Here is a 21,043-nt window from a genome sequence, read left to right as displayed (position 1 = left end):
CAATGCTGTGGTTTAATTAAATGATACTTTATTTTTTCCCTGAACTCAGGCTAAAACGATTGAGCTGGCAACAGAAAAAGTGACAATCATTTGACAGCTGCGTACCACTTTTTTTTTATCATGGTCGTATTTTGCAGAAGCGGTTTCTTGAACAAGGTCGTTAGACGTATTGTTCAAGGTAATTCCTTTCCCTTAATTTAATGTTACGAATAGATATTACACACTACGCTTTTTATTCTACATAAGTTGTTGTTACAACTGACCTAATTGATTGGAGTTCTTATTATCGTATATCTTATGAAGGTGTAAGAAAAAAGAGCGAAATTCAAATTGTTCTTATTACTTTATTATAAACAATATTGGTTCACAGGTTCAGTAGTAAATACTAATAAAATGGGTAGTTCATTTTCGCGGACTTGTAATATAAACACCACACCAAGCAGGGAAACCAATGAAAGACGTGAGTACTTAAATTTTTACTATTCTGGTTTAGAATTATGTTGTAATTAAAAGGTAGGTAAACAGAATAAGCATCTGTGACGGCCTTGACCGCGACTTTAATAACATTCAGTGTTAATTGCAAACCTTAATACCCGATCCAGTGTAAACAATTTATACACTATTTATTTAATAAATGTACAAAGCAATTTATACACACATATCTTAAAGGATATCTACTTTCGGCATTGAAACTAACTTCAGGAAAGATCAAGGTGATGAAGGAAACTCAAAAACTAAGCTTTTTTTTCAAGATCTATATGTATTGTACGTATTTTTGCTACACAGATATTTATACCTTGAAAAATGTTTTATTCATTTCTGTATTTTTTTAATTTGAGGCAGCTGACTCTTTATTAATCTGTACCATAAGCTATGTTCTAATTATAGTTGGTCAAACCATATTGTCAGTAAATAAGAACAAAAAAAACTATACTCATCCTTTTTTTTGGGTGGTAGTACTAGTGTAAGACAAAGATAGTATGATTCTCTCTGTCTATGTTTGAAATGAGACAGTCCTTTGACAAACTATATTACAAAACTAGGGACCCGCCTTAGATTCGCACTGGTAGTTTAACAAATAATTTACACAAAACCTTTACAAATTATACATGATATATAAACCTTCCTCTTATAAAAAACGCATCAAAATCCATTCCGTAGTTTTCAAGATCTAAGCATACATGGGGACAGACATACAGACAGCAGAAAGCGACTTTGTTTTATACTATGCAGTGAAGTGACCCAGGAGACAGTATGAAGAATTGGTTAATAAAATATTCAGAACATAAAAGAAGAATGTAAAAAAAAACACGGATTTTGTATGAAGAATTGGTCAATAAAATATTCAGAACATAAAAGAATGTAAAAAAAAAACAGATTTTATTATATGTTACTCTACTTGATTAACAAAAGTCATATAATCACTAGCTTGTCTGCATTTCTATACAAAACCTAGTAGGTAACAACATTATATATTTTTTAGGTGGCACCATTTCCCGCTTGGAATCAACCAGCAACTATGTAGAGTCAGTCGTCTGCAATCAAGATGACTTGAAAGACAATGAAATGAAAGTCTTCGACATTGGAGATGAAGGAAAAGTGCTGCTTGTGAAACAGAAAGGGGAATTCAGTGCCTTGGGCACTAAGTGCACTCATTATGGGGCTCCGCTGGTGTCTGGGGCTCTTGGAGATGGGAGGATAAGGTGCCAGTGGCATGGAGCTTGCTTCAACATCAAGACTGGGGACATTGAAGAGTTCCCTGGCTTCGATTCACTGCCATGCTACAAGGTTACAGTTACTGAAAAAGGAGAGGTTAAGGTGAGTTGTTAAAGACTTTTTTACCTCAGCAGCTCGAACAAGCCTACTTTTGTCACTCCCTGGAGTGAGGAAAGTGCGACTTTCCTCACTCCAGGGAGTGAAACATAGTAACTTTTTAATTTAGTGAAGGCCATGAACTGCCACTTCATACTTTTATTCTTTTTTTTCTTTTTTCTCTGTATTATTCTGTGTAATTCTAAATACATTTTAACCTTTAATATGTTCTCACTACTGAGGTGAAAAATTATGTGTGCAACACGAGAGCAAAGTTATTTTACATCTCGTGTTTTTGAGTCCCTCGCTACGCTCAAGATTCTAAGTTAGAATCTTTCGCTTTCTCGGGACTCAAAATAAACACTCGCAAGAAAAACCAACTTTCTTCTCTTGTTGCACAAATAACTATTATTATACTAACTGAAGTAGGTATTAGTACATTACTCACTTCCTCTTAATTTCAACTTTAAGTCAAGTTCAGAAACTTTCAAATCACAAAAGATTGAACCCAACCAATATATAAATTTATTTCCTAAGTTAAAATATTATTATTACACGGCAAAATATTATTAGTGCCGTGCCTGCATCACAGATTATTAACTAGTTACTTCGTAAGCCTGCATCGCGATACAGGTTTTTATACTTTGTTTAACTTGACAATTTGTCAAGGGTCAAGGAATGATTTCGTTAGGTCATCTTACTAGATGAAATTGAACCTAACTAAGAACCATTGCTGGTGTAGCATGTAACCTTAACCAACAACTGCAGCCAAATCAGCCTAGCCGTTTTGAAGATAGCTACCAGCTGGTTACATTCATTCGCTTGCACAAACAAACTAATAAATAATCAGCTTCCCATCCTAAATGCATATACCGTCTCCGTTGCGACTGGCGTAAAGAGCTTTATTACACTATCCTAATTTAGTGACTAACAAGAGGGACGACGCTATACGTGAGAAACGATAGGATATCTCTTATCGCGTCTCACGTATAGCGGCGTCCCTCTTGTTAGTCACTAAATTTAGCAAAGTGTAATAAGCCCGTAAGGCGGTCTTCATGAAATACTGATCTGCACGCCGCTGAGGGTGGTCAAGCGAGACATCGCTATATACATGCATTGTTTGTCTCGCTTACCGAAGCGGCGTACGGATCTGAGTTTTGCCTCGGATGCACTTGTAAATTCGCAAAACTTCTTCGAGGTTCGCGGTAGGCTCTCTGCATCATCAGTGTAATAGGTGGTAATGAAGGGTGACTATGTGGTATTTTGAAACACTAATGTTGCGATAAGTAAATTAGTTCAACATTTTTCACGTCTTTCATACATACTATGGTAGAATTGCCTTGATTAAGAGTCCCAGGAAAGCTCGGCCGAATTTCGCCTTACCATACAAAAACGTTCTCATTTTTTTTAAACTACGTGTTGGATTGTAATGAAACTTTGCACATACAATGACATGAGGTATATCTAGGTCTGTAATTAGTTTATATAGCTCTAGTACATAAAATAAACGAAATAGAGCAAAAACGAGTTTTGTATGAAAAACTTTAAGAGCCAACAGGAGTGGTCATTTCTCCATACAAACGTACTCGACTGTTTCCTCCCTGGTTTTTGAAGCTAGAGGAATGATTTTTTTAACACAGATTAATATTGTCAATATCTGTGTCGGTGTGTTTTGCTTTTTTTGATATTTTTGTTTTTTAAGGCGCTAGAGCCCTTCAAACATGGCCAAAAATGGCCTCACTGACTATGCCGCAATGAGAGGCGTGGTATTCAAAACTGGTATCAATTAGCCAAAAAATCAAAACAGTCCGACACAGACAATTTCATAATCATTTAGATTTCCAAATTTGGTTACGATTGCTTAAGTTTTGGAGGAGGAAACAGTCGAGTACGAAACCTCGATTTTTGAGATTTTTACGCAGGATTTTTCGCCTAAGCTGCAGTTGTCCTTATCGCACTAATTTTAGGGGCGGGGTCAAGTTTCTAAATACGTACACGGACAGAAAAGTGATGGGCAATAGTCGACATTGAAAGTCGATAATCTAGTGATGTGATAAGTTATTGATAAACCATAACAAAGTCGCGATTTGCCTCTTAGTAGGCGAAGTAAGTAAAGTGAGTATGCACTTTGGCCTCAGGGGATATCGTTTAACACTATTTATTATTCCTTGGTTCATACAAAGCTGAGCTGACGCACTAGCTACGAGATTAAGTCCTGGCTACCCCCCAAAAAGGGAGGGGAAAAGTCGGCTTCTGCGGTCCAGTTTGCCTCTATTTCTACCTATCTCTTGATATGAGATCAAATTTGGTATAATTTTTGTGTAAATTAGGGACGAATAATTTATTTTAGAAATAATAGTTTCACATTTTCATACACAAATCTGAATATACGAACGAAAAATTAAAACTATATATAATTTTTGGTCACAGATTTGCTCTTTAGAAGCAAATTGTGGTGATTTGCACTAAAAATTAATTACACAATTTAGTTTATTCATTCTTTATTTAGAAAAGTATCAGTTCTAAGTACGTATTATTATATTGCTTTATATTTTACAATTTTCACTATTATTCAAAAATTTATTTTAAACAAAGTATTAATTTTATTAAAACTTTTGTGACGTGATCTCATGAAATGGGCTCCACGAGGCGAAATACTTTTTACGCCAATTATTTTCTTTTTTTTTTAATTTACAACAAAGACGAAAGTTCGAAAAAAATGTGGTTACTTAATAATTGCCTAACTTGTTGAAAAAATTACTTTACATAATATCAATTTATAACCGTAGTATATTCCATGATATGTTTTAAATACACCATATTATTTCCTAATTTTTAAAAGAATATTTAATACCTTTAAAATAATATCTGTCTGTCTGTCTGTCAATCTGCCTGTCCGTCTGTCACCAGGCTGTATCTCGTGAACCGTGATAGCTAAAACGTTGCAATATTTACGGATGATGTATTTCTGTTGCCGCTATAACAACAAATACTAAAAACAGAATAAAATATTTTTTTAAGTGGGGCTCCCAAACAACAAACGGGATTTTTGCCGTTTTTTGCGTAATGGTACGGAACCGACTCGCACTTGGCCGTTTTTTGTTAATAGCTTTGAACTTTTTTTATGTGGGAATAAACGCTTCGAATACATTTTTCTAGACATCATTCTGAATCCAATGAGGTATCATACGTATTTTTAGGAGTTTGTATCTCTATTAGTGGCAGCCGTACAAGCCCAATTTCAAAGAAAAACCGCAAATCGATGTACAGGTTAGCCGTTTGGCACACGCATACTAAGAGGTCAAAACAAAATTTTTGACCCGCAGTTTCTAAAAAAAATCCCTTAGGAGGGGTATGCTGAAACATTTTTTTTGTATGAAAAAAAAAACACATTTTTTTTCCAAAAACCTATCGTGTGTGGTATCATACGAAAGGGCTTTTTGAGGCGATTCTAAAATTATACCACATCATTACATTTTAGCCATTTTTTTGTAAATTAAAACAAATAGAATTTTCAAAACACACCAAGTTTGGGGTCAAGTTAAAGGGTTAAGTAGAACTGTGTCACTTTGTATTGAAAAAAAAAAAACTAAATAAATTTGTTATTGCTTTTTTGGGGTTACATATGAGGATATCACGTATCATTTGTACAAAAAAAATCAGCCATATCGTATCTGGAGGAGCCCAAACTTGGTATGTTTTGAAAATTATTTTTCTTTCAATTTAAGAAAAAACCGGCCAAGTGCGAATCGGAATCGGGCGCCGAAGGTTCCGTACATTACACAATTTAAACAATGTATTTTTATGTGAAACGTGAGTGAAAGGTAAATTGCGGTTTACGATTTATAACGTATTAAAAAAAAACTACTAACTAGATCTCGTTCAAACCAGTTCTCGGTAAAAGTTGGCAAGGTAATGTACATCATATATTTTTTCAGGTTTATCATTCTCTTATTTTAGAAGTTAGAGGGGGGTTACACATTTTACCACTTTGGAAGTGTCTCTCGGTCTCGCGCAAACTATTCAGTTTAGAAAAAAAATATATGAGAAACCTCAATATCATTTTTGAAGACCTATCCATAGATACCACACACGTATGGGTTTGATGAAAAAAAAAAATTTTTGGGTTTCAGTTCTAAGTATGGGGAACCCCTAAAATTATTTTTTTTCCTATTTTTGAGTGAAAATCTTAATGCGGTTCACAGAATACATCTACTTACCAAGTTTCAACAGTTCTTATAGTTTCGGAAAGAAGTGGCTGTGACATACGGACGGACGACAGACAGACAGACATGACGAATCCATAAGGGTTCCGTTTTTTGCCATTTGGCTACGGAACCCTAAAAATGGCTAAAATGCAATGATGTGGTATATTTTCAGAATCGCTTCAAAAAGCCCTTTCGTATGATAGATGAGAAGTATACGATAGGTTTAAAAAAAAGTTTTTTTTTATACAAAAAAAGGTTTCAGCACTCCCCTCCTAAGGGAATTTTTTTTAGGGACTGCGGGTCAAAATTTTTGTTTTGACTAGTATATACGTGTACCAAACGGCTAACCTGTACATCGATTTGCGGTTTTTTTATGCGAACAGCTTACACTATTTTTTTCACCACCTTGAACCTTTTGTAGACTAGACTATTGTCCCAAAATATTGGGCGACGACCGGTCGTCTGGCCTAGGAGGTAGTGACCCTGCCTGTGAAGCTGATGGTCCTGGGTTCGATGATATGATATGATGAGCACAGATATTTGTTCCTGAGTCATGGGTGTTTTCTATTTGTATTTAAGTATTTATATATTATGTATATCGTTGTCTGAGTACCCATAACACAAGCCTCCTTGGGCTTACCGTGGGACTTAGTCAATCTGTGTAAGAATGTCCTATAATATTGATTTAATATTTATTATTATTTATTTATTTATTGGGTTTCATATTTATTCCGATCAGAATTAGGAGCTCTTCAATTTATACCTATTTTTATCAAAATCTGACACATAAATAAAAAAACGGACCATCAATAAAACTGTATAATTACATCAAAGTAAGAAATATCACATGTCACATGTTTCTTTATTATGATAATTTTATCTAACCTGAGGCTTTCTTTTTTTCTATTCAACGGAGCCGGAGAGCGGAAAATTTGTTTTTCAAGACGCTTGCTCGAAAAGATCTTATTTCATGCAGGTGTACTGAAGGGAAAAGGCCTATATTGTTCCCGCGGGAGTTATAGCTTTCTTTTTTAATTAGGTATGTCACTAATTCATACGAACCAAGTAAGTAAGTACTTTGTTTAAAATCAAGGTATAAGGGAGTTTTACTTTTAAAATACTCACGACTATAATTTAATATTTTTGTTTATCATATTTAAAAATATTTAATTGGATTAATTTAACAGCCGTTATCTTGTATGTTTTTATACAACAATGTTTTCTTGTATGTCCATGTTATGTTATGTTTTTTTACTATTCTGTAACTCGAAATGTTAATTAGATTGCAGGTTGTAGAAGGATATTGAATTTAGTTACTAAAAACGCGAGCGGCGTGAGGCCGGCGAGGAGCGCAAATAACGTGCGCGTCGGTGTGCGTGCACCACACACACTGGGATAGTCCCTCGGTACGCGGTACCGCCCCCGTCAGCGCGACGACGATATTCTCTTTCAAATCTCAAAATTGAGTTTGGTCTCGGCTCCTGTTGGCTCTTAATTATATACTTACGTATTTTTTTAACTATTGTATTTGAAGCTACATAAACTAATTAAATACCTAGATATACCTTATCCTATTGTAAGTACAAAATTTCAGAGCAATCTAGCTAATCGTTTTAAAATGAGAGCGTAACTACGTTTGTATGGAAAACCGAGCTTGCCGGGGACTCTTTAATATACCTATTTGACTTGTACTACGGAAATGTATAATATAAATATACTGTGAATAATATCTTACGCACTATCATAAATATGTGTCCTGTACTGGTTATCACAAAATCCGTGTTATAAGTAACACATGTAAGTCATATTCTATCTATTACGGCTTAGTCATAATTTCATAAACACAAGGCCGCAAATTGGACGCAAGCGACTAGCGGCGCGGGCAGCGGAACGCCACCGTTGTCGTCTAAAACAGATTCGTGATCGAGTGGTCTGTGAGTCAAGGTGACGATTGCATGCGCTTCGCCATCGAATCGCTTTGTGTCTCTCTATCACTCTTCCATATTAGTGCGACAGTGACAGTTGCGTTTCGTTCGTTAGCGATTGGCATGTTGTCTACGGGGCCTTTGGACGTCAGCGGCAGTAGCGGCACTCAACTCAATCAAGTGGCGGCGGCCGCCACTCGCCGCTCCGGTGCCCGCGCCGCCGGTCGCAAGCGTCCAGACCGCGGCCTAAATGACTCTTTTAGTCACAATCGTTTCCTGCCTTTTCCTCTCCTCCTTTGAACATACCGCGCCCAAAAATGTTGATCTACAAAAAAACCCAAATCCTAGTACATTACAGATAAGATTAGCTCACACATGACATCACTAAAAATAGTTCGTAAATAAAATAGCGATTAATTGTATAGTTATTTCTAGTTTCGACGTAAAATGCCTGTTCACTGCGAGCAGAAGCGACGAAACTTTCAGGGTTTTTTTGCATAATGGCTATCTTGTCTTCTCTCGTGTCGAGGTTGCCCTAAACAGTGGATGCCCAGAAAGCAGCGGTGCCGACAGCCCGGACCGTGGCATCTCTCAGGTCTAATTCAAAGCAGGAGTGGGGGCACGCGGGACAATCCAGCAGGTGCGCCATGGTTTGCAGTTCTGTGTCGCAAGCACATTGGGTAGAGTGGCCACGAAGCAGTCCCCATTCGACCATGCTCTGTTTACAACGGCCAGTCTAGCCTGTTCATCGCCTTCCAGATAGGCCATGGTTCTTTGTGACCGGGTGGTAAATGCTCCGACACTGGTACATATACAGGGTGGAATTTTGTAATGGGTCAGTAAGGGCAGCTACCAGATCCCGTGCTGCTACGCCAAAACGGTTTTAGAAGACCTTCCCTCGATTTCAAATTAATGAAGATTGGCATTTACAGAATTTGGAGAAATCATACAGTTGACGATCCTCTACAGGAGATACTATCTTGACATTATTTTAAAATACCTACTAGTATCCTGTAATTATTTAATTTTTGAATTGATATTTTACTAAAACATACATTCTGGAAAACGAAAGTTTAGAGATATCTATCGTAAAGTCGGGTCTGGTTGTTGGGCCTGGAACCTGTGTTTGGTTGGCCGTTGGGATTAATTTGGTGTAGGTTTAATTATCTCCTACACCTAAAGGTATAAAGGTAAGGCATTCACGTTTTTATATTTTTTGTTAGACCCTTCTATATGTGCTAATTAAGTGGGCCAAAGTAACCCTCTGTTAGGTCAATTTAACCTGACCTTATGTTACCCTAAAGATAGAGATGTATTGTAACTAAGGCAACCAAGCTAAAGCGTAAGCTTTGAGCCAAGCTTCTTTCGATTTGAAAGTCGATTAAAACCCTATAAAATAAGTTTATTAAAAGTGACTCGAGAGACAGACACGTAACCAAGCTATGAGCCAAAAAACCGCTTGGGCCATGGACCATTAGCATCATTTCACATTTTATACTTATACGTAAATATATAAAGTGAGTTCTATGTTTACGTTGAACGGAATTGTTCATATGCCGTCAGACAGACGACGGACCGTGTCTAATTTTAACTTATTGCATTCGCAACACTCATGTTTACGATAATATCATACCTACATTAGTCTGTTTTCGCTGTGGCATCTTTCAAATATTTGTCGATTTCTAGCAAATTCCGGGCTTAGTCTAGTACTATAGCTTGACCACAACCGCTGTGCCGCTCCTTAGGTATGCGAGCGGCGAGACGGGGGGGTCGACACGACGACAGACTCTTGTGTTGTGTGAACGTGATCTTCCCTGCCCGCACCCCGCCTCCCCGCGCATACCTTATGAGCGGCACAGCGGTTGTGGTCAAGCTATAGCACCTAGTAGTTCATAACTTTCTCTAGTATTTTAACAAGATTTTTATTAACTTGCAATGTACCTATATGTTTGTACGGGTCAAATCTTGCAAGTTAAATTTCCGACTCCCAAGCTTAGGAAGCTGAAAATTTGCATAAGTCGGGTCACAATGCAATATTATGATACCATCGAGCTGATCTGATCATGGAGACAGGAAGTGGCCATAGGAATTCTGTGATAAAACAACGAAACCTAATTGTGTTTTTAGAATTCTCTCGAAGAGAGATAGTTGCCTGTGGAAAAAAAGTAGAGTCAGCGATAAAAGCTTGTACCAGAAATGAAATTTTTGCCAAAAACTTATTTCTCATAATATGGTCCGAGCGCGTTTGCGAGTCTTAGTTTTCTACTTTTCGAGGACCTAATTCGATCGTTCTTCATAATTTTAATCACCCTGTCGTTATTTTCAAGTGACTCCAATCCAAAAATATAATTTTGGCCTAACCTTTGTGGCTATACCACCAGTTTGGCATTGACATAAACGCTATCGAAAACGTAACTTACTTTCTATGCATCTCGCTCGTACTCGCATAGTAGTGCGAGCGAGATGTATATAAAGTAAATTACGTAGACGTTATAATAATAATAATAAGCCTTTTATTCTGAGCTTCTCTGCTTTGTATGAGTACTAGGCATGTTCTTGATTGTTATATTATGTCCCGAAGCTCAGTTTGCCTCTTGGCATAGCCGGCATAGGCCTCCTCTAACATTTTCCATTGGAACCTGTCACGTGCAACTCTTCTCCAGTGATGTCCAACTGTGAGTTTTAGGTCGTCTTCCCATCTTGTCTGTTGGTGACCTGCACTTCTCTTCCCATCTCTGGGGTACCAATCCGTAACCGTTTTACTCCATTTCTCTTGTGATTCGCTTAGCATGTGGCCTGTCCATCTCCACTTTTGTTGGTCAATCCGGGTTATTATGTCTACAACTTTGGTTTTCTCTCTTATTATACTGCTTCTCACTCTGTCCTGTTTCCTTATACCTGTCAGGCTTCTCTCCATGGCTCTTTGGCAGCGTTTCAGCTTTTCAATGTGATATTTCTTGAGAGCCTACGTTTCGCATCCGTAGATCATGACTGGGAGTACACATGTGTTGAAGACTTTGCTTTTTGTTTGCATATTTAGCTCCTTAGACTTCAGGACTTCTTTCAATGACCTGAATTTTTTCCATCCATTTCCTATTCTTCGCTCAATTTCCTTGGTGGTTTGACCTCCATGGGATATTATCTGTCCTAAGTAAATGTACTCCGTTACATATTCGTAGACGTTAGCGTATATTTCCATTTTGACACTGGCAGTGACTCATGGTACGGGTACCTACTTAATAATACAGGTAAAGGTGTAATACGTACTTGTCTTTCATTATAATCAATACTTGTCAAGTAGTCTTGGTAGAGGTCACAATGTTGTTGACCTGGCAGGTCAAAGGCGGAAATCGATTTTATTATAATAGTCCATAGTCCAAGTAACTTTAAGAACTTATCGTCCCTGAAATATAAATACATAATCACCAAAAAAGCCATGTGACGCGAAAGGTATTCAATGAAGGTGGAAGGATGTAAGAAGAAAGGAAAACCAAGGAAAAGGCGGATGGATTATGTGAGAGATGATATGAAAACAAAGCAGGTGAATGATGAGATGACGAACGACAGAGAGGTATGGATGGAGGAAAAAAACATGCTGCGCCGACCCCAAATGATGGAAAAAGGGCAAGCTCGAATGAGCCTATATGTAAAATTTTTGAGCACATTTCTCATTTCTAACTGTTATAGGTTAACTAACTTAGCGGTTTCACTCACGTATTTTTAGTCACTCGCGCGGCATGTTTCGGAGAGCCTAGGTCTCCATTTTCAAGCACTAACAGTGCCTGAGTGAGTAGCGGTCACGACGGGTGGGCGTCACGTCCACAGGTGTTATAGGTTGTTAGGTACGTATTGATTGTTTTAAAAGAACATGTAGGAAAAGTTATTGGGGTCGCTGCATGACCACGCGGGAATGATATTCGTATATTTCTGGACCACTCTGTATAGTTATACAGGTTACACCAAATTGAGTTTGAGTATGCTTAATCTGAATTCGTTCTGAATATTTCTTTACATTTTGTCTTCTGCTAGGAACGCCTGGAGTGGATCTTTGGAAAGATCGACTTGGGAAATACGAAAGCATGGGTATTACGTGAAGGAATTTAATTAAAATGAGAGGATCGTGCGAGGGCATATCGAGCATTCTTTCATTCCATTGCAACCCTCTATTACAAAAATATTGGGAACGGATCTGTTCTCATAATAATTATTTATCAATATAATACATATAGAGTTAGGCCAAGATAAGTCTGAGACGATTTTGATAGCACACGCAGTGCAAGTGTGTAAATAACACTTGCACTGCGTGTGCTATCAAAATCGTTGCAGACTTATCTTGGTCTAACTCTATCTGTATTAAAAACAACTAATGACCTACTTAAATTTGACATTCATTATTAGTCAATAAATGATTAGTAGGTATAAAATTATTAGCTTCTGCCCGCGATTTCGTCGGCGTAAAATGACGATTTCGCATACATATAAATAATATGAATTTATAAAAAATCATATAAATCGTTAAATTTAACGACCTTCTTCCGCAGCGCAACTTCGTCTGCGTGGAATGATGATGATTATTGATAAAAACTACCCTATGTCCTTCCCCGGATTCAAACTACGTATCTCCATAGTTACCTACCAAATTTCATCTAAATCGGTTTATAAAACAGGCAAAACGACGACGATAAACAGACAAGAGTTCTTTTACATTTATAATATTAGTACCTAGGTACTAATATTAAGGACCTAAGGATATTAAAGTTATACATAAATGTAACTATATATCTGGGGATAGACTAAACAACAATAAATGATTAATGTTTCAATGATTGTTAATATTATTATCGATAAAAAATGCCAATAAATTAAATTTATCACTTTATCAGTGTGATTATGATTACCAGCATTGATATGACGTCTCGTCGAAATGATATCTTTCAGTTCCCATGATAAGTAAAACATGGCAAACCCCGTTATCAATGTTGCAATTTATTGAAGGTAAGGGTTAGGTAAACCCTAATTTTGCCTCTATTACATAACTTCACCGCAACTAGAATTTAATCATAACTCCACAATAACTTATATTAGATGGGAATTATGGAATATTTTAACTGCCATCAAACAACGATGGAGTGTTGTTTGTAAAGAATATTGGTCCTTGAAGTAAAACATGTGACGTGGGGACGGTTGAAACAACGTACTTTGGGACGATTGAACGTTTCAAACGTCCCCGTCCTACCCTATGCTAATACCTACTCATCGATACGATTGACGCTGAGTATGGGCAGTGGTATTTCATTCAATTGTTCGGGACCGGGAGTGCTCGGCTCTCTGAGCTCGGTCTAATGAGCGAGACAGAGACAGATAAAGTTTCATGCGACTCGTGTGTTAGAGTGGGACAATATGATTTGGATTTACAGTAGAATCCGGATTATAATGACATCGAAGGGAAGTGACAAACACGTCATACTAAGCGGATGTCATATAAAGCATAGTTGATCAACTTCTTATTTTTGTTAAGTTTTATGAGTTTTTTATTAACCTTGTAGCTGGTACCAATTATTAACTTCTCACTGAGAACTATAAGCTAAAACAACTACACTCCACGCACCAAACGTCCTTGCAGGGAAAGACGTGGGGATGGCCATTAAAACCAGCGAATGTGTCAGTATATAATTTCATAAAAATAGGATTTAATAGGTCATAGTAAGCGATTTGCCACTATATGCGAAGTCATCTTATCCAAATTTGTTACAAAGTATTATTTTATATGAAAACCAAACTTAGCACAGTAATTACGTCATAGTAAGCGGTTGGTCAGTATAAGCGAAGTCATAATAAACGGATTCCACTGTATAATAAAAAAAAAACCTGCTAAAATAAAAGTACAATTAATAACTTATTCTGAGCCATTGGGGAGCTATTTTCTTATCCTAAACGTCCTTGTGATGCAGTTATCAGGTGGCTTATAAAATGACCAGATACATCCTATGTTATTAGTAGGCAATGATGTCACGTTCGCAAACTGCCTTTTTTGTCTATCGTTGTATAATGAACAATGATGCAGCAGCTGGGTTATAAGTGTTATACACAATATACACGTCAAATTTTGAAATATATTAATGTGTGTTGGTTTTAAAAATATATAAAGTTTCTGAACATTCATACTCTTTGGTGTGGACGTTATATATTACGGTCGGAATTAAATTTAAAAAGGTTGGAAAAGTAAAAAGCACTAGTTCGCAAAAACCAACTTTGCGAACGCTATAGCTGTTTATAAACAGCTAAGTAAAAGCACTTTTTGAGCAACTGTATTGAAATGTACCTACTATTTAAGTGTTTCCTCAATTTAAAGAATGACTGTGCAACTTTGTCATAGGTGCTAAATCTATTTCTGTTCTTTTATATCTACCTACAGCGACTACAGCGTCTGGTTTCATGATTTACGTTGATTTTTTTTTATGCTGCGGCATATTGTTGTTAATTTTAACAAACGTTTGCGTTTCTGTATCAAAGCTAAAGAAGAATATTTTGAAGATATTTAGCTTTAGTTAGATTATTGTAGTTTTAATTTTTAATTACACTTTGTAATAGAAGCGTAAGAAAAATATTACAAAAAAATCTTAATCGGTCAACGTATTTTTGGGCCATCCGGTATCACTATAACATATTCATCTATATTGAGTTAAACTTTCACGATTTTTACTCATTATTATTTAGCAAAACGGGACTTGATCGCGTATATTAAAGTTTTCACCACACCACAGCTGATAAAGGCTCTCCTGAATGTTCAAAAACTGATGAGAAAGTTGCATTTTATCCACATGTGGGGCAATGTAATCAGATGCAAATTTTGAGTTGTGTCACTTTAGTCCTTATGTTAGCTGGCAGAATCCGCAGAATTGACTTTTAAATGATAATTTTGAATTATAAAAATATTTAATGACGTTCATTTGGATTTGATTTGGTTTGAATTTGTTTCGTTTGATATCTTACGGGTTGGTGTGGTGAAAATTTTTGTGTTGCACTCGGGGGCACAATTTATTTAACCCTCGTGCTTTGAAACCTCGCAACGCTCGTGGTTCAATTTTAGAATCTTTCGCTTCCTCGGGTCGGGTATCAATATTAGCACGAGCGGTTAAACAACAACTTTGCCCCCTTGTAAAACAAATATTTTAAATTTACCGTTTTTATTAAATCATACGCGATAGTCCCGTTGTGCTAAACATTCATATTCATGTTATTCATATAAGTATGCCCTGTATCAAGTACACCTGTCAAACCAATGAATGTGGCCAGGGTCAGTCAGTTTGACCGAATACGGAGCGGTTTACTAGTTTACAACGGTGACTCAACCTGAAGGTCGGCCGTCTCAACTAATAGGTAACTAAAAACTGTAATAGATGTCATATATTAAAGAAAAAGTGACGAAGCCCTCCAGTGGTGAAGGCCGGATTCGAACCGGCGTCTTTAGCTATCGCGGCTAACGCCATGAACCCCTAGGCCACCCCGCCACGGCGGTGCCCGTCCGAATTTCTCGACTATATGTCATCTTAGTAAGACTAGGCGTCTTTGACCAGCTCTAAGGGCAAGCAGTGCGCGCTTGCACCTCCTAAACGAACTCCTTACGGATTTACGTTGTAGCGAGAGAGACTGGTGCTGCCATCTATGAACAAGTTTGGGAACAAATCAAATTATTTTATTAAATATTTTGATTTGTTTTTTTTTTTTTTTTTTTTTTTTTTTTTTAAGTAGTCACACTACTATATATAAATTAAAAACTGTAATAGATGTCATATATTAAAGAAAAAGTGACGAAGCCCTCCAGTGGTGAAGGCCGGATTCGAACCACCTAAGACGCCTAGTCTTACTAAGATGACATATAGTCGAGAAATTCGGACGGGCACCGCCGTGGCGGGGTGGCCTAGGGGTTCATGGCGTTAGCCGCGATAGCTAAAGACGCCGGTTCGAATCCGGCCTTCACCACTGGAGGGCTTCGTCACTTTTTCTTTAATATATGACATCTATTACAGTTTTTAATTTATATATAGTAGTGTGACTACTTAAAAAAAAAAAAAAAAAAAAAAAAAAAACAAATCAAAATATTTAATAAAATAATTTGATTTGTTCCCAAACTTGTTCATAGATGGCAGCACCAGTCTCTCTCGCTACAACGTAAATCCGTAAGGAGTTCGTTTAGGAGGTGCAAGCGCGCACTGCTTGCCCTTAGAGCTGGTCAAAGACGCCTAGTCTTACTAAGATGACATATAGTCGAGAAATTCGGACGGGCACCGCCGTGGCGGGGTGGCCTAGGGGTTCATGGCGTTAGCCGCGATAGCTAAAGACGCCGGTTCGAATCCGGCCTTCACCACTGGAGGGCTTCGTCACTTTTTCTTTAATATATGACATCTATTACAGTTTTTAATTTATATATAGTAGTGTGACTACTTAAAAAAAAAAAAAAAAAAAAAAAAAAAAAAAAAAAAAAAAAAAAAAACAAATCAAAATATTTAATAAAATAATTTGATTTGTTCCCAAACTTGTTCATAGATGGCAGCACCAGTCTCTCTCGCTACAACGTAAATCCGTAAGGAGTTCGTTTAGGAGGTGCAAGCGCGCACTGCTTGCCCTTAGAGCTGGTCAAAGACGCCTAGTCTTACTAAGATGACATATAGTCGAGAAATTCGGACGGGCACCGCCGTGGCGGGGTGGCCTAGGGGTTCATGGCGTTAGCCGCGATAGCTAAAGACGCCGGTTCGAATCCGGCCTTCACCACTGGAGGGCTTCGTCACTTTTTCTTTAATATATGACATCTATTACAGTTTTTAATTTATATATAGTAGTGTGACTACTTAAAAAAAAAAAAAAAAAAAAAAAAAAAAAAAAAAAAAAAAAAAAAAAAAAAAAAACAAATCAAAATATTTAATAAAATAATTTGATTTGTTCCCAAACTTGTTAATAGGTAACTCATAAAATGCGGTTGAATCACAAGAACGTGTGCATATGAGGGAGATTGTTTACTTAGTTCCGGACAAATGGTTTCCTGACTCAATTTGCATACTTTTTTGCATGAAAATGATTAAAGACGGCAACAATTTCAGTTATGTACGGTACGTGCAGTCTTTTACGCTGCGATATCTTACACGCGGAAACTCGAAACAATATCTTACATCCGATTTTCAGAGCCACAAGAACAGTCATACTTTCTAACATTAGTCAAGAAGACTATAATGGAATTAATGGTATTATTGGAATTATATATGGCCGAGGTGCTCAAAATATCTGAACACACCCTTAACGCCTGGACAATAGAGGCGTGTTCAGATATTTGTGAGCACCTTGGCCGCTCCGATATATCTGACGAATGCCACTGTACAACAGTAGGTATATCGATTCAGTCGGCATGTAAAGTAGAATAGAATAGAATAGAATTGTATTGGTATTAATCATACACTGTCAGTTACATAAAAAATAATTACTTACAAAATGATAATAAATTCACATGTCAATATTTTTAAAATGCACATAACTATAAATTAATAATGTCAACAGTTCGATAATTATAAATAACAATAATAACAATAAGATAGAACTAATTACAATATAAAATTACACAATTTATTTATTCTAATCAATGTACTTGGTCACATGTCACATGAATTCTCCAGGAACTCATTTACCGAGTAGTAGGCCATGTTAGTACAATACATTTTGAGCTTACTTAAAGTAGGTTAGGTTTCAGTGACTTTTAGTTGTCACCTGATGATATTACAGCCTCGCCTTTTACCGATTGGTATGCTGTCGAAAACTAAAGAGATTGGCTGACTACGAAGCCCTATTTTTTTACATTTATAGCCACTGTGCGGCTTCTACTCCTAAATAATTTTAAATGTAGGTATAGTCCCATGTCAGAAATCATGAAGCTAAGAACGCCGGGGCTAGATTAAGGCAATTTCATTCGCTTTACATTTTAGTACTTTGTCACAGTAACCTAACTAAAGGAGCAACATTTTGGGTATAAACGCCGGCTCCAACGATTTTTATATATAGTCACTAATTTTATAAAAATAATTAAACAAAAATCAACCTTGTATACTATAACAAAACTAGTACGGTTTACTATGACTGAAATTGTTGTAGTACCTAATTACTGAGTTTTGGTTGTCACTTGATGAAATGTGCTACAAGCGTTCCTTCGCAACATACTAATAAAGACCGCCTCTCTGCTTCAGGTACGCGCCAAGATCAGCGACCTAAAGAGCAACAAGCGCATCAAGGACCTCGGCAGCCCCTGCACCGCGGACGGCTCCTCCGTCGTGATCGTGGGCGGCGGCCCCTCGGGCGCCACCTGCGCCGAGACCCTCCGCGCCGAGGGCTACCGCGGCCGCATCACTATCGTCGCCAGAGAACACTTCCTCCCCTACGACAGGATCAAAGTGTCCAAGATAGGAACAGCTACAGACATTGAGAAACTCCAAGCGAGGACTCAGGAATATTATAATGGATCGAATATTCATGTTATCAAAGGCACAGAGGCCATTAAAGTCGAACCTGATGCGAAACTAGTACATCTTAGCAATGGCTCCAAACTGTCTTATACTTCATTGTATTTGGCCACTGGAAGCAAACCTCGTGTGATTGATGTACCCGGCATTGATCTTAAGAACATATTCACTGTTAGAGACTTTCAAGATTCAATGGATATTTTGAATGCTTTAGGTGAGGGCGGAGATAAGAATGTAGTCGTTTTAGGCTTGAGTTTCATTGGTCTTGAAATCGCTTCGTCTTGCGTTAAGAAAGCAAAGTCCATGACTGTCGTTGGGAAAGATGACGCGCCTTTAGGGCTCGTGTTTGGTAAAGAGATAGGCCAGAGCCTCCAAAAGCTGTTTGAAGAGAACGGTGTGACGTTCCATTTCCAAACTACAATCGTGAAATGCAACGGTGAGAACGGTGTTATTAAATCGGTGGAGCTCGCCAACGGGACCACATTGCAAGCTGATATGCTCATTTTGGGTGTGGGAACTACCTACTACACAGACTTTTTAAGAGATACCGGTATCGCTTTGCAACCCAACGGCGCGGTTAACGTCAACGATAAGTTGGAAACTAATATCAAACATATTTATGCCGGTGGCGATATCGCGTACGCTCCCGTGTATAGTTATGAAAACAAACAAATGAGCATCGGACATATTGGCTTAGCTCAGTACCATGGACGGGTAGCCGCTTTGAACATTCTAAAGAGGGAAGCACCTTTAAGAACGGTTCCATACTTCTGGACTATGGTATTCGGGAAATCTATTCGCTACGCTGGTTGCGGGCGCTCGGCTAGCACGATGATAGACGGCGATATTGCCGGCCTCAAGTTTGTTATTTTCTTTTTCGACGAGAAGGACAAGGTGATCGCCGTGGCTTCCTGCATGAGGGACCCGGTCGTCTCCCAGTTTGCAGAGTACTTACATCAAGGGAAATCTCTGTACAGGAAGGACCTCAAAGATGACGCTTTTGCGTGGACCAAAAATATTAATTAATTTTAATAGGATGTGGTTGATCGAATATATGAAAACTTGATAATAATTATTTAAGAGATTTTTATAGGTCAAGAAAATCAAGTAAATGACAACTTGAAATTAAAAGTATTATTTTAATATTAAGTTTTAAGTTTCTTAATGTTCTCAGGCACAACAGGGAGACGCTACTCAGTAACAAATTGTAATGTATAGTTTGTATCATAGTCCGGCTTAATGCAAGCAAAGGCAATAATATAATGACCTTAATTAATGCATGGTTTTCAGAATGATTCCACTAAATCAATGATACTTATGGACACTCTAAATGCATGCATGCAACACATTACATGACATGACAAGCACTAAAGTTTGTGCACTGGATAAAATTTCGCTACCTATACTGTGCACTTAAAGCATTAAGATATACTTCAATATTGTTTATTTTTTAGTTGCAAAATCTGTTGCAGAATGTTTGTTATATTGAATATTTTGCAAAATTTGTTGCAGATTGTTTGTAATAATGAATATTTTGCAGAATTTGTTGCAGATTGTTTGTAATATTGAATATTTTGCAAAATTTATTGCAGATTGTTTGTTATATTGAATATTTTGCAATATTTGTTGCAGATTGTTTGTTATATTGAATATTTTGCAAAATTTGTTGAAGATTGTTTGTTATATTGAATATTCTGCAAAATTTGTTTCAGATTGTTGGTTATATTGAATATTTTTAATATTTATGGTCAGAGACCTTACCTTACTTTAAGAACTTTTACAAACTTATGAAGTTTTATAATATGAATGTTAAAATATATACAAGGTGAATGAACTGTTGTTTCCCAACCAGCAAGAGGTAATAATAAACACATTACTTATAGCATTTTTTTTCTTGCAATTTGATCTTTGTATAAATAATAAATAAATATTAGGGGTCATCTGACACAGATCAACCTAGCCCCAAACTAAGCAAAGCTTGTACTATGGGTGCTAGGTGACGATAAACATACTTATATAGATAAATACATAGAAAACACCCATGACTCAGAAACAAATATCTGTGTTCATCACACAAATAAATGCTCTCTCTTGAACCCAGGACCATTGGCTTCACAGGTAGGGTGTACCCACTAGGCCAGACTGGTCGTCTGAACTGTATTTATTGTTATTACATATACCGATTGTATTGTAAATTGTTCAGTTAGTCGTTGACCCTTCTTTGAAAATAGTGACACAAATATTACTATACAATACTATTTTTGCTTGCTGCTAGATTGTAAGGCTTCATGCCCTACAATCTAGCTGATTGATATAAGGGAGAGTGATTTTTTAATGAAGGATTGTAACTCAGCAAAGTGAGAATGTCTACTAAATGTGATATTGTAAGTTGATTCCATTAATAAAGTTATTATCTATGTACAATAAATGATGTTTCTGTTATTTCAAATAAAAAATTATGTGCACTAATTATATAATTTATTGGCTAAATTAAAACAAAGTTGTACATAATTTGTGTAGCAGTATAACAAGTAATCCCTTCAAGGCAGTTCCAGTAATTTTTTAAGCCCATTCAGGACTAATAATAACAGAATGC

The 21,043-nt window shown here is 37.0% G+C and overlaps 1 protein-coding gene across 1 annotated transcript; it reads left to right on the top strand.

Moving 5' to 3' along the window:
• Positions 1–39: 39 nt before the first annotated feature.
• LOC134750386 (apoptosis-inducing factor 3) lies at positions 40–19,848 on the top strand. Its single transcript, XM_063685549.1, has 4 exons — positions 40–178; positions 371–460; positions 1,484–1,818; positions 18,175–19,848. Exons 1-4 carry the CDS (start codon positions 121–123, stop codon positions 19,471–19,473), a joined length of 1,782 nt encoding a protein of 593 aa, XP_063541619.1. The 5' UTR covers positions 40–120; the 3' UTR covers positions 19,474–19,848.
• Positions 19,849–21,043: the final 1,195 nt, after the last annotated feature.

Source organism: Cydia strobilella, chromosome 19 (genome assembly GCF_947568885.1).
Source record: "Cydia strobilella chromosome 19, ilCydStro3.1, whole genome shotgun sequence".
Lineage (NCBI taxonomy): Eukaryota > Metazoa > Arthropoda > Insecta > Lepidoptera > Tortricidae > Cydia > Cydia strobilella.
The sequence above is the reverse complement of the archived record's forward strand: the minus strand, read 5'-3'. Positions and strand labels throughout refer to the sequence as shown.

Excerpts from the sequence above, each read along its gene's own strand:
- LOC134750386 (XM_063685549.1), top strand. The coding sequence starts at position 121 with ATGGTCGTATTTTGCAGAAGCGGTTTCTTGAACAAGGTCGTTAGACGT. Across the intron at positions 461-1,483 it reads CAGGGAAACCAATGAAAGAC|GTGGCACCATTTCCCGCTTG; the intron begins GTGAGTACTTAA and ends TATATTTTTTAG. Across the intron at positions 1,819-18,174 it reads CTGAAAAAGGAGAGGTTAAG|GTACGCGCCAAGATCAGCGA; the intron begins GTGAGTTGTTAA and ends TCTCTGCTTCAG.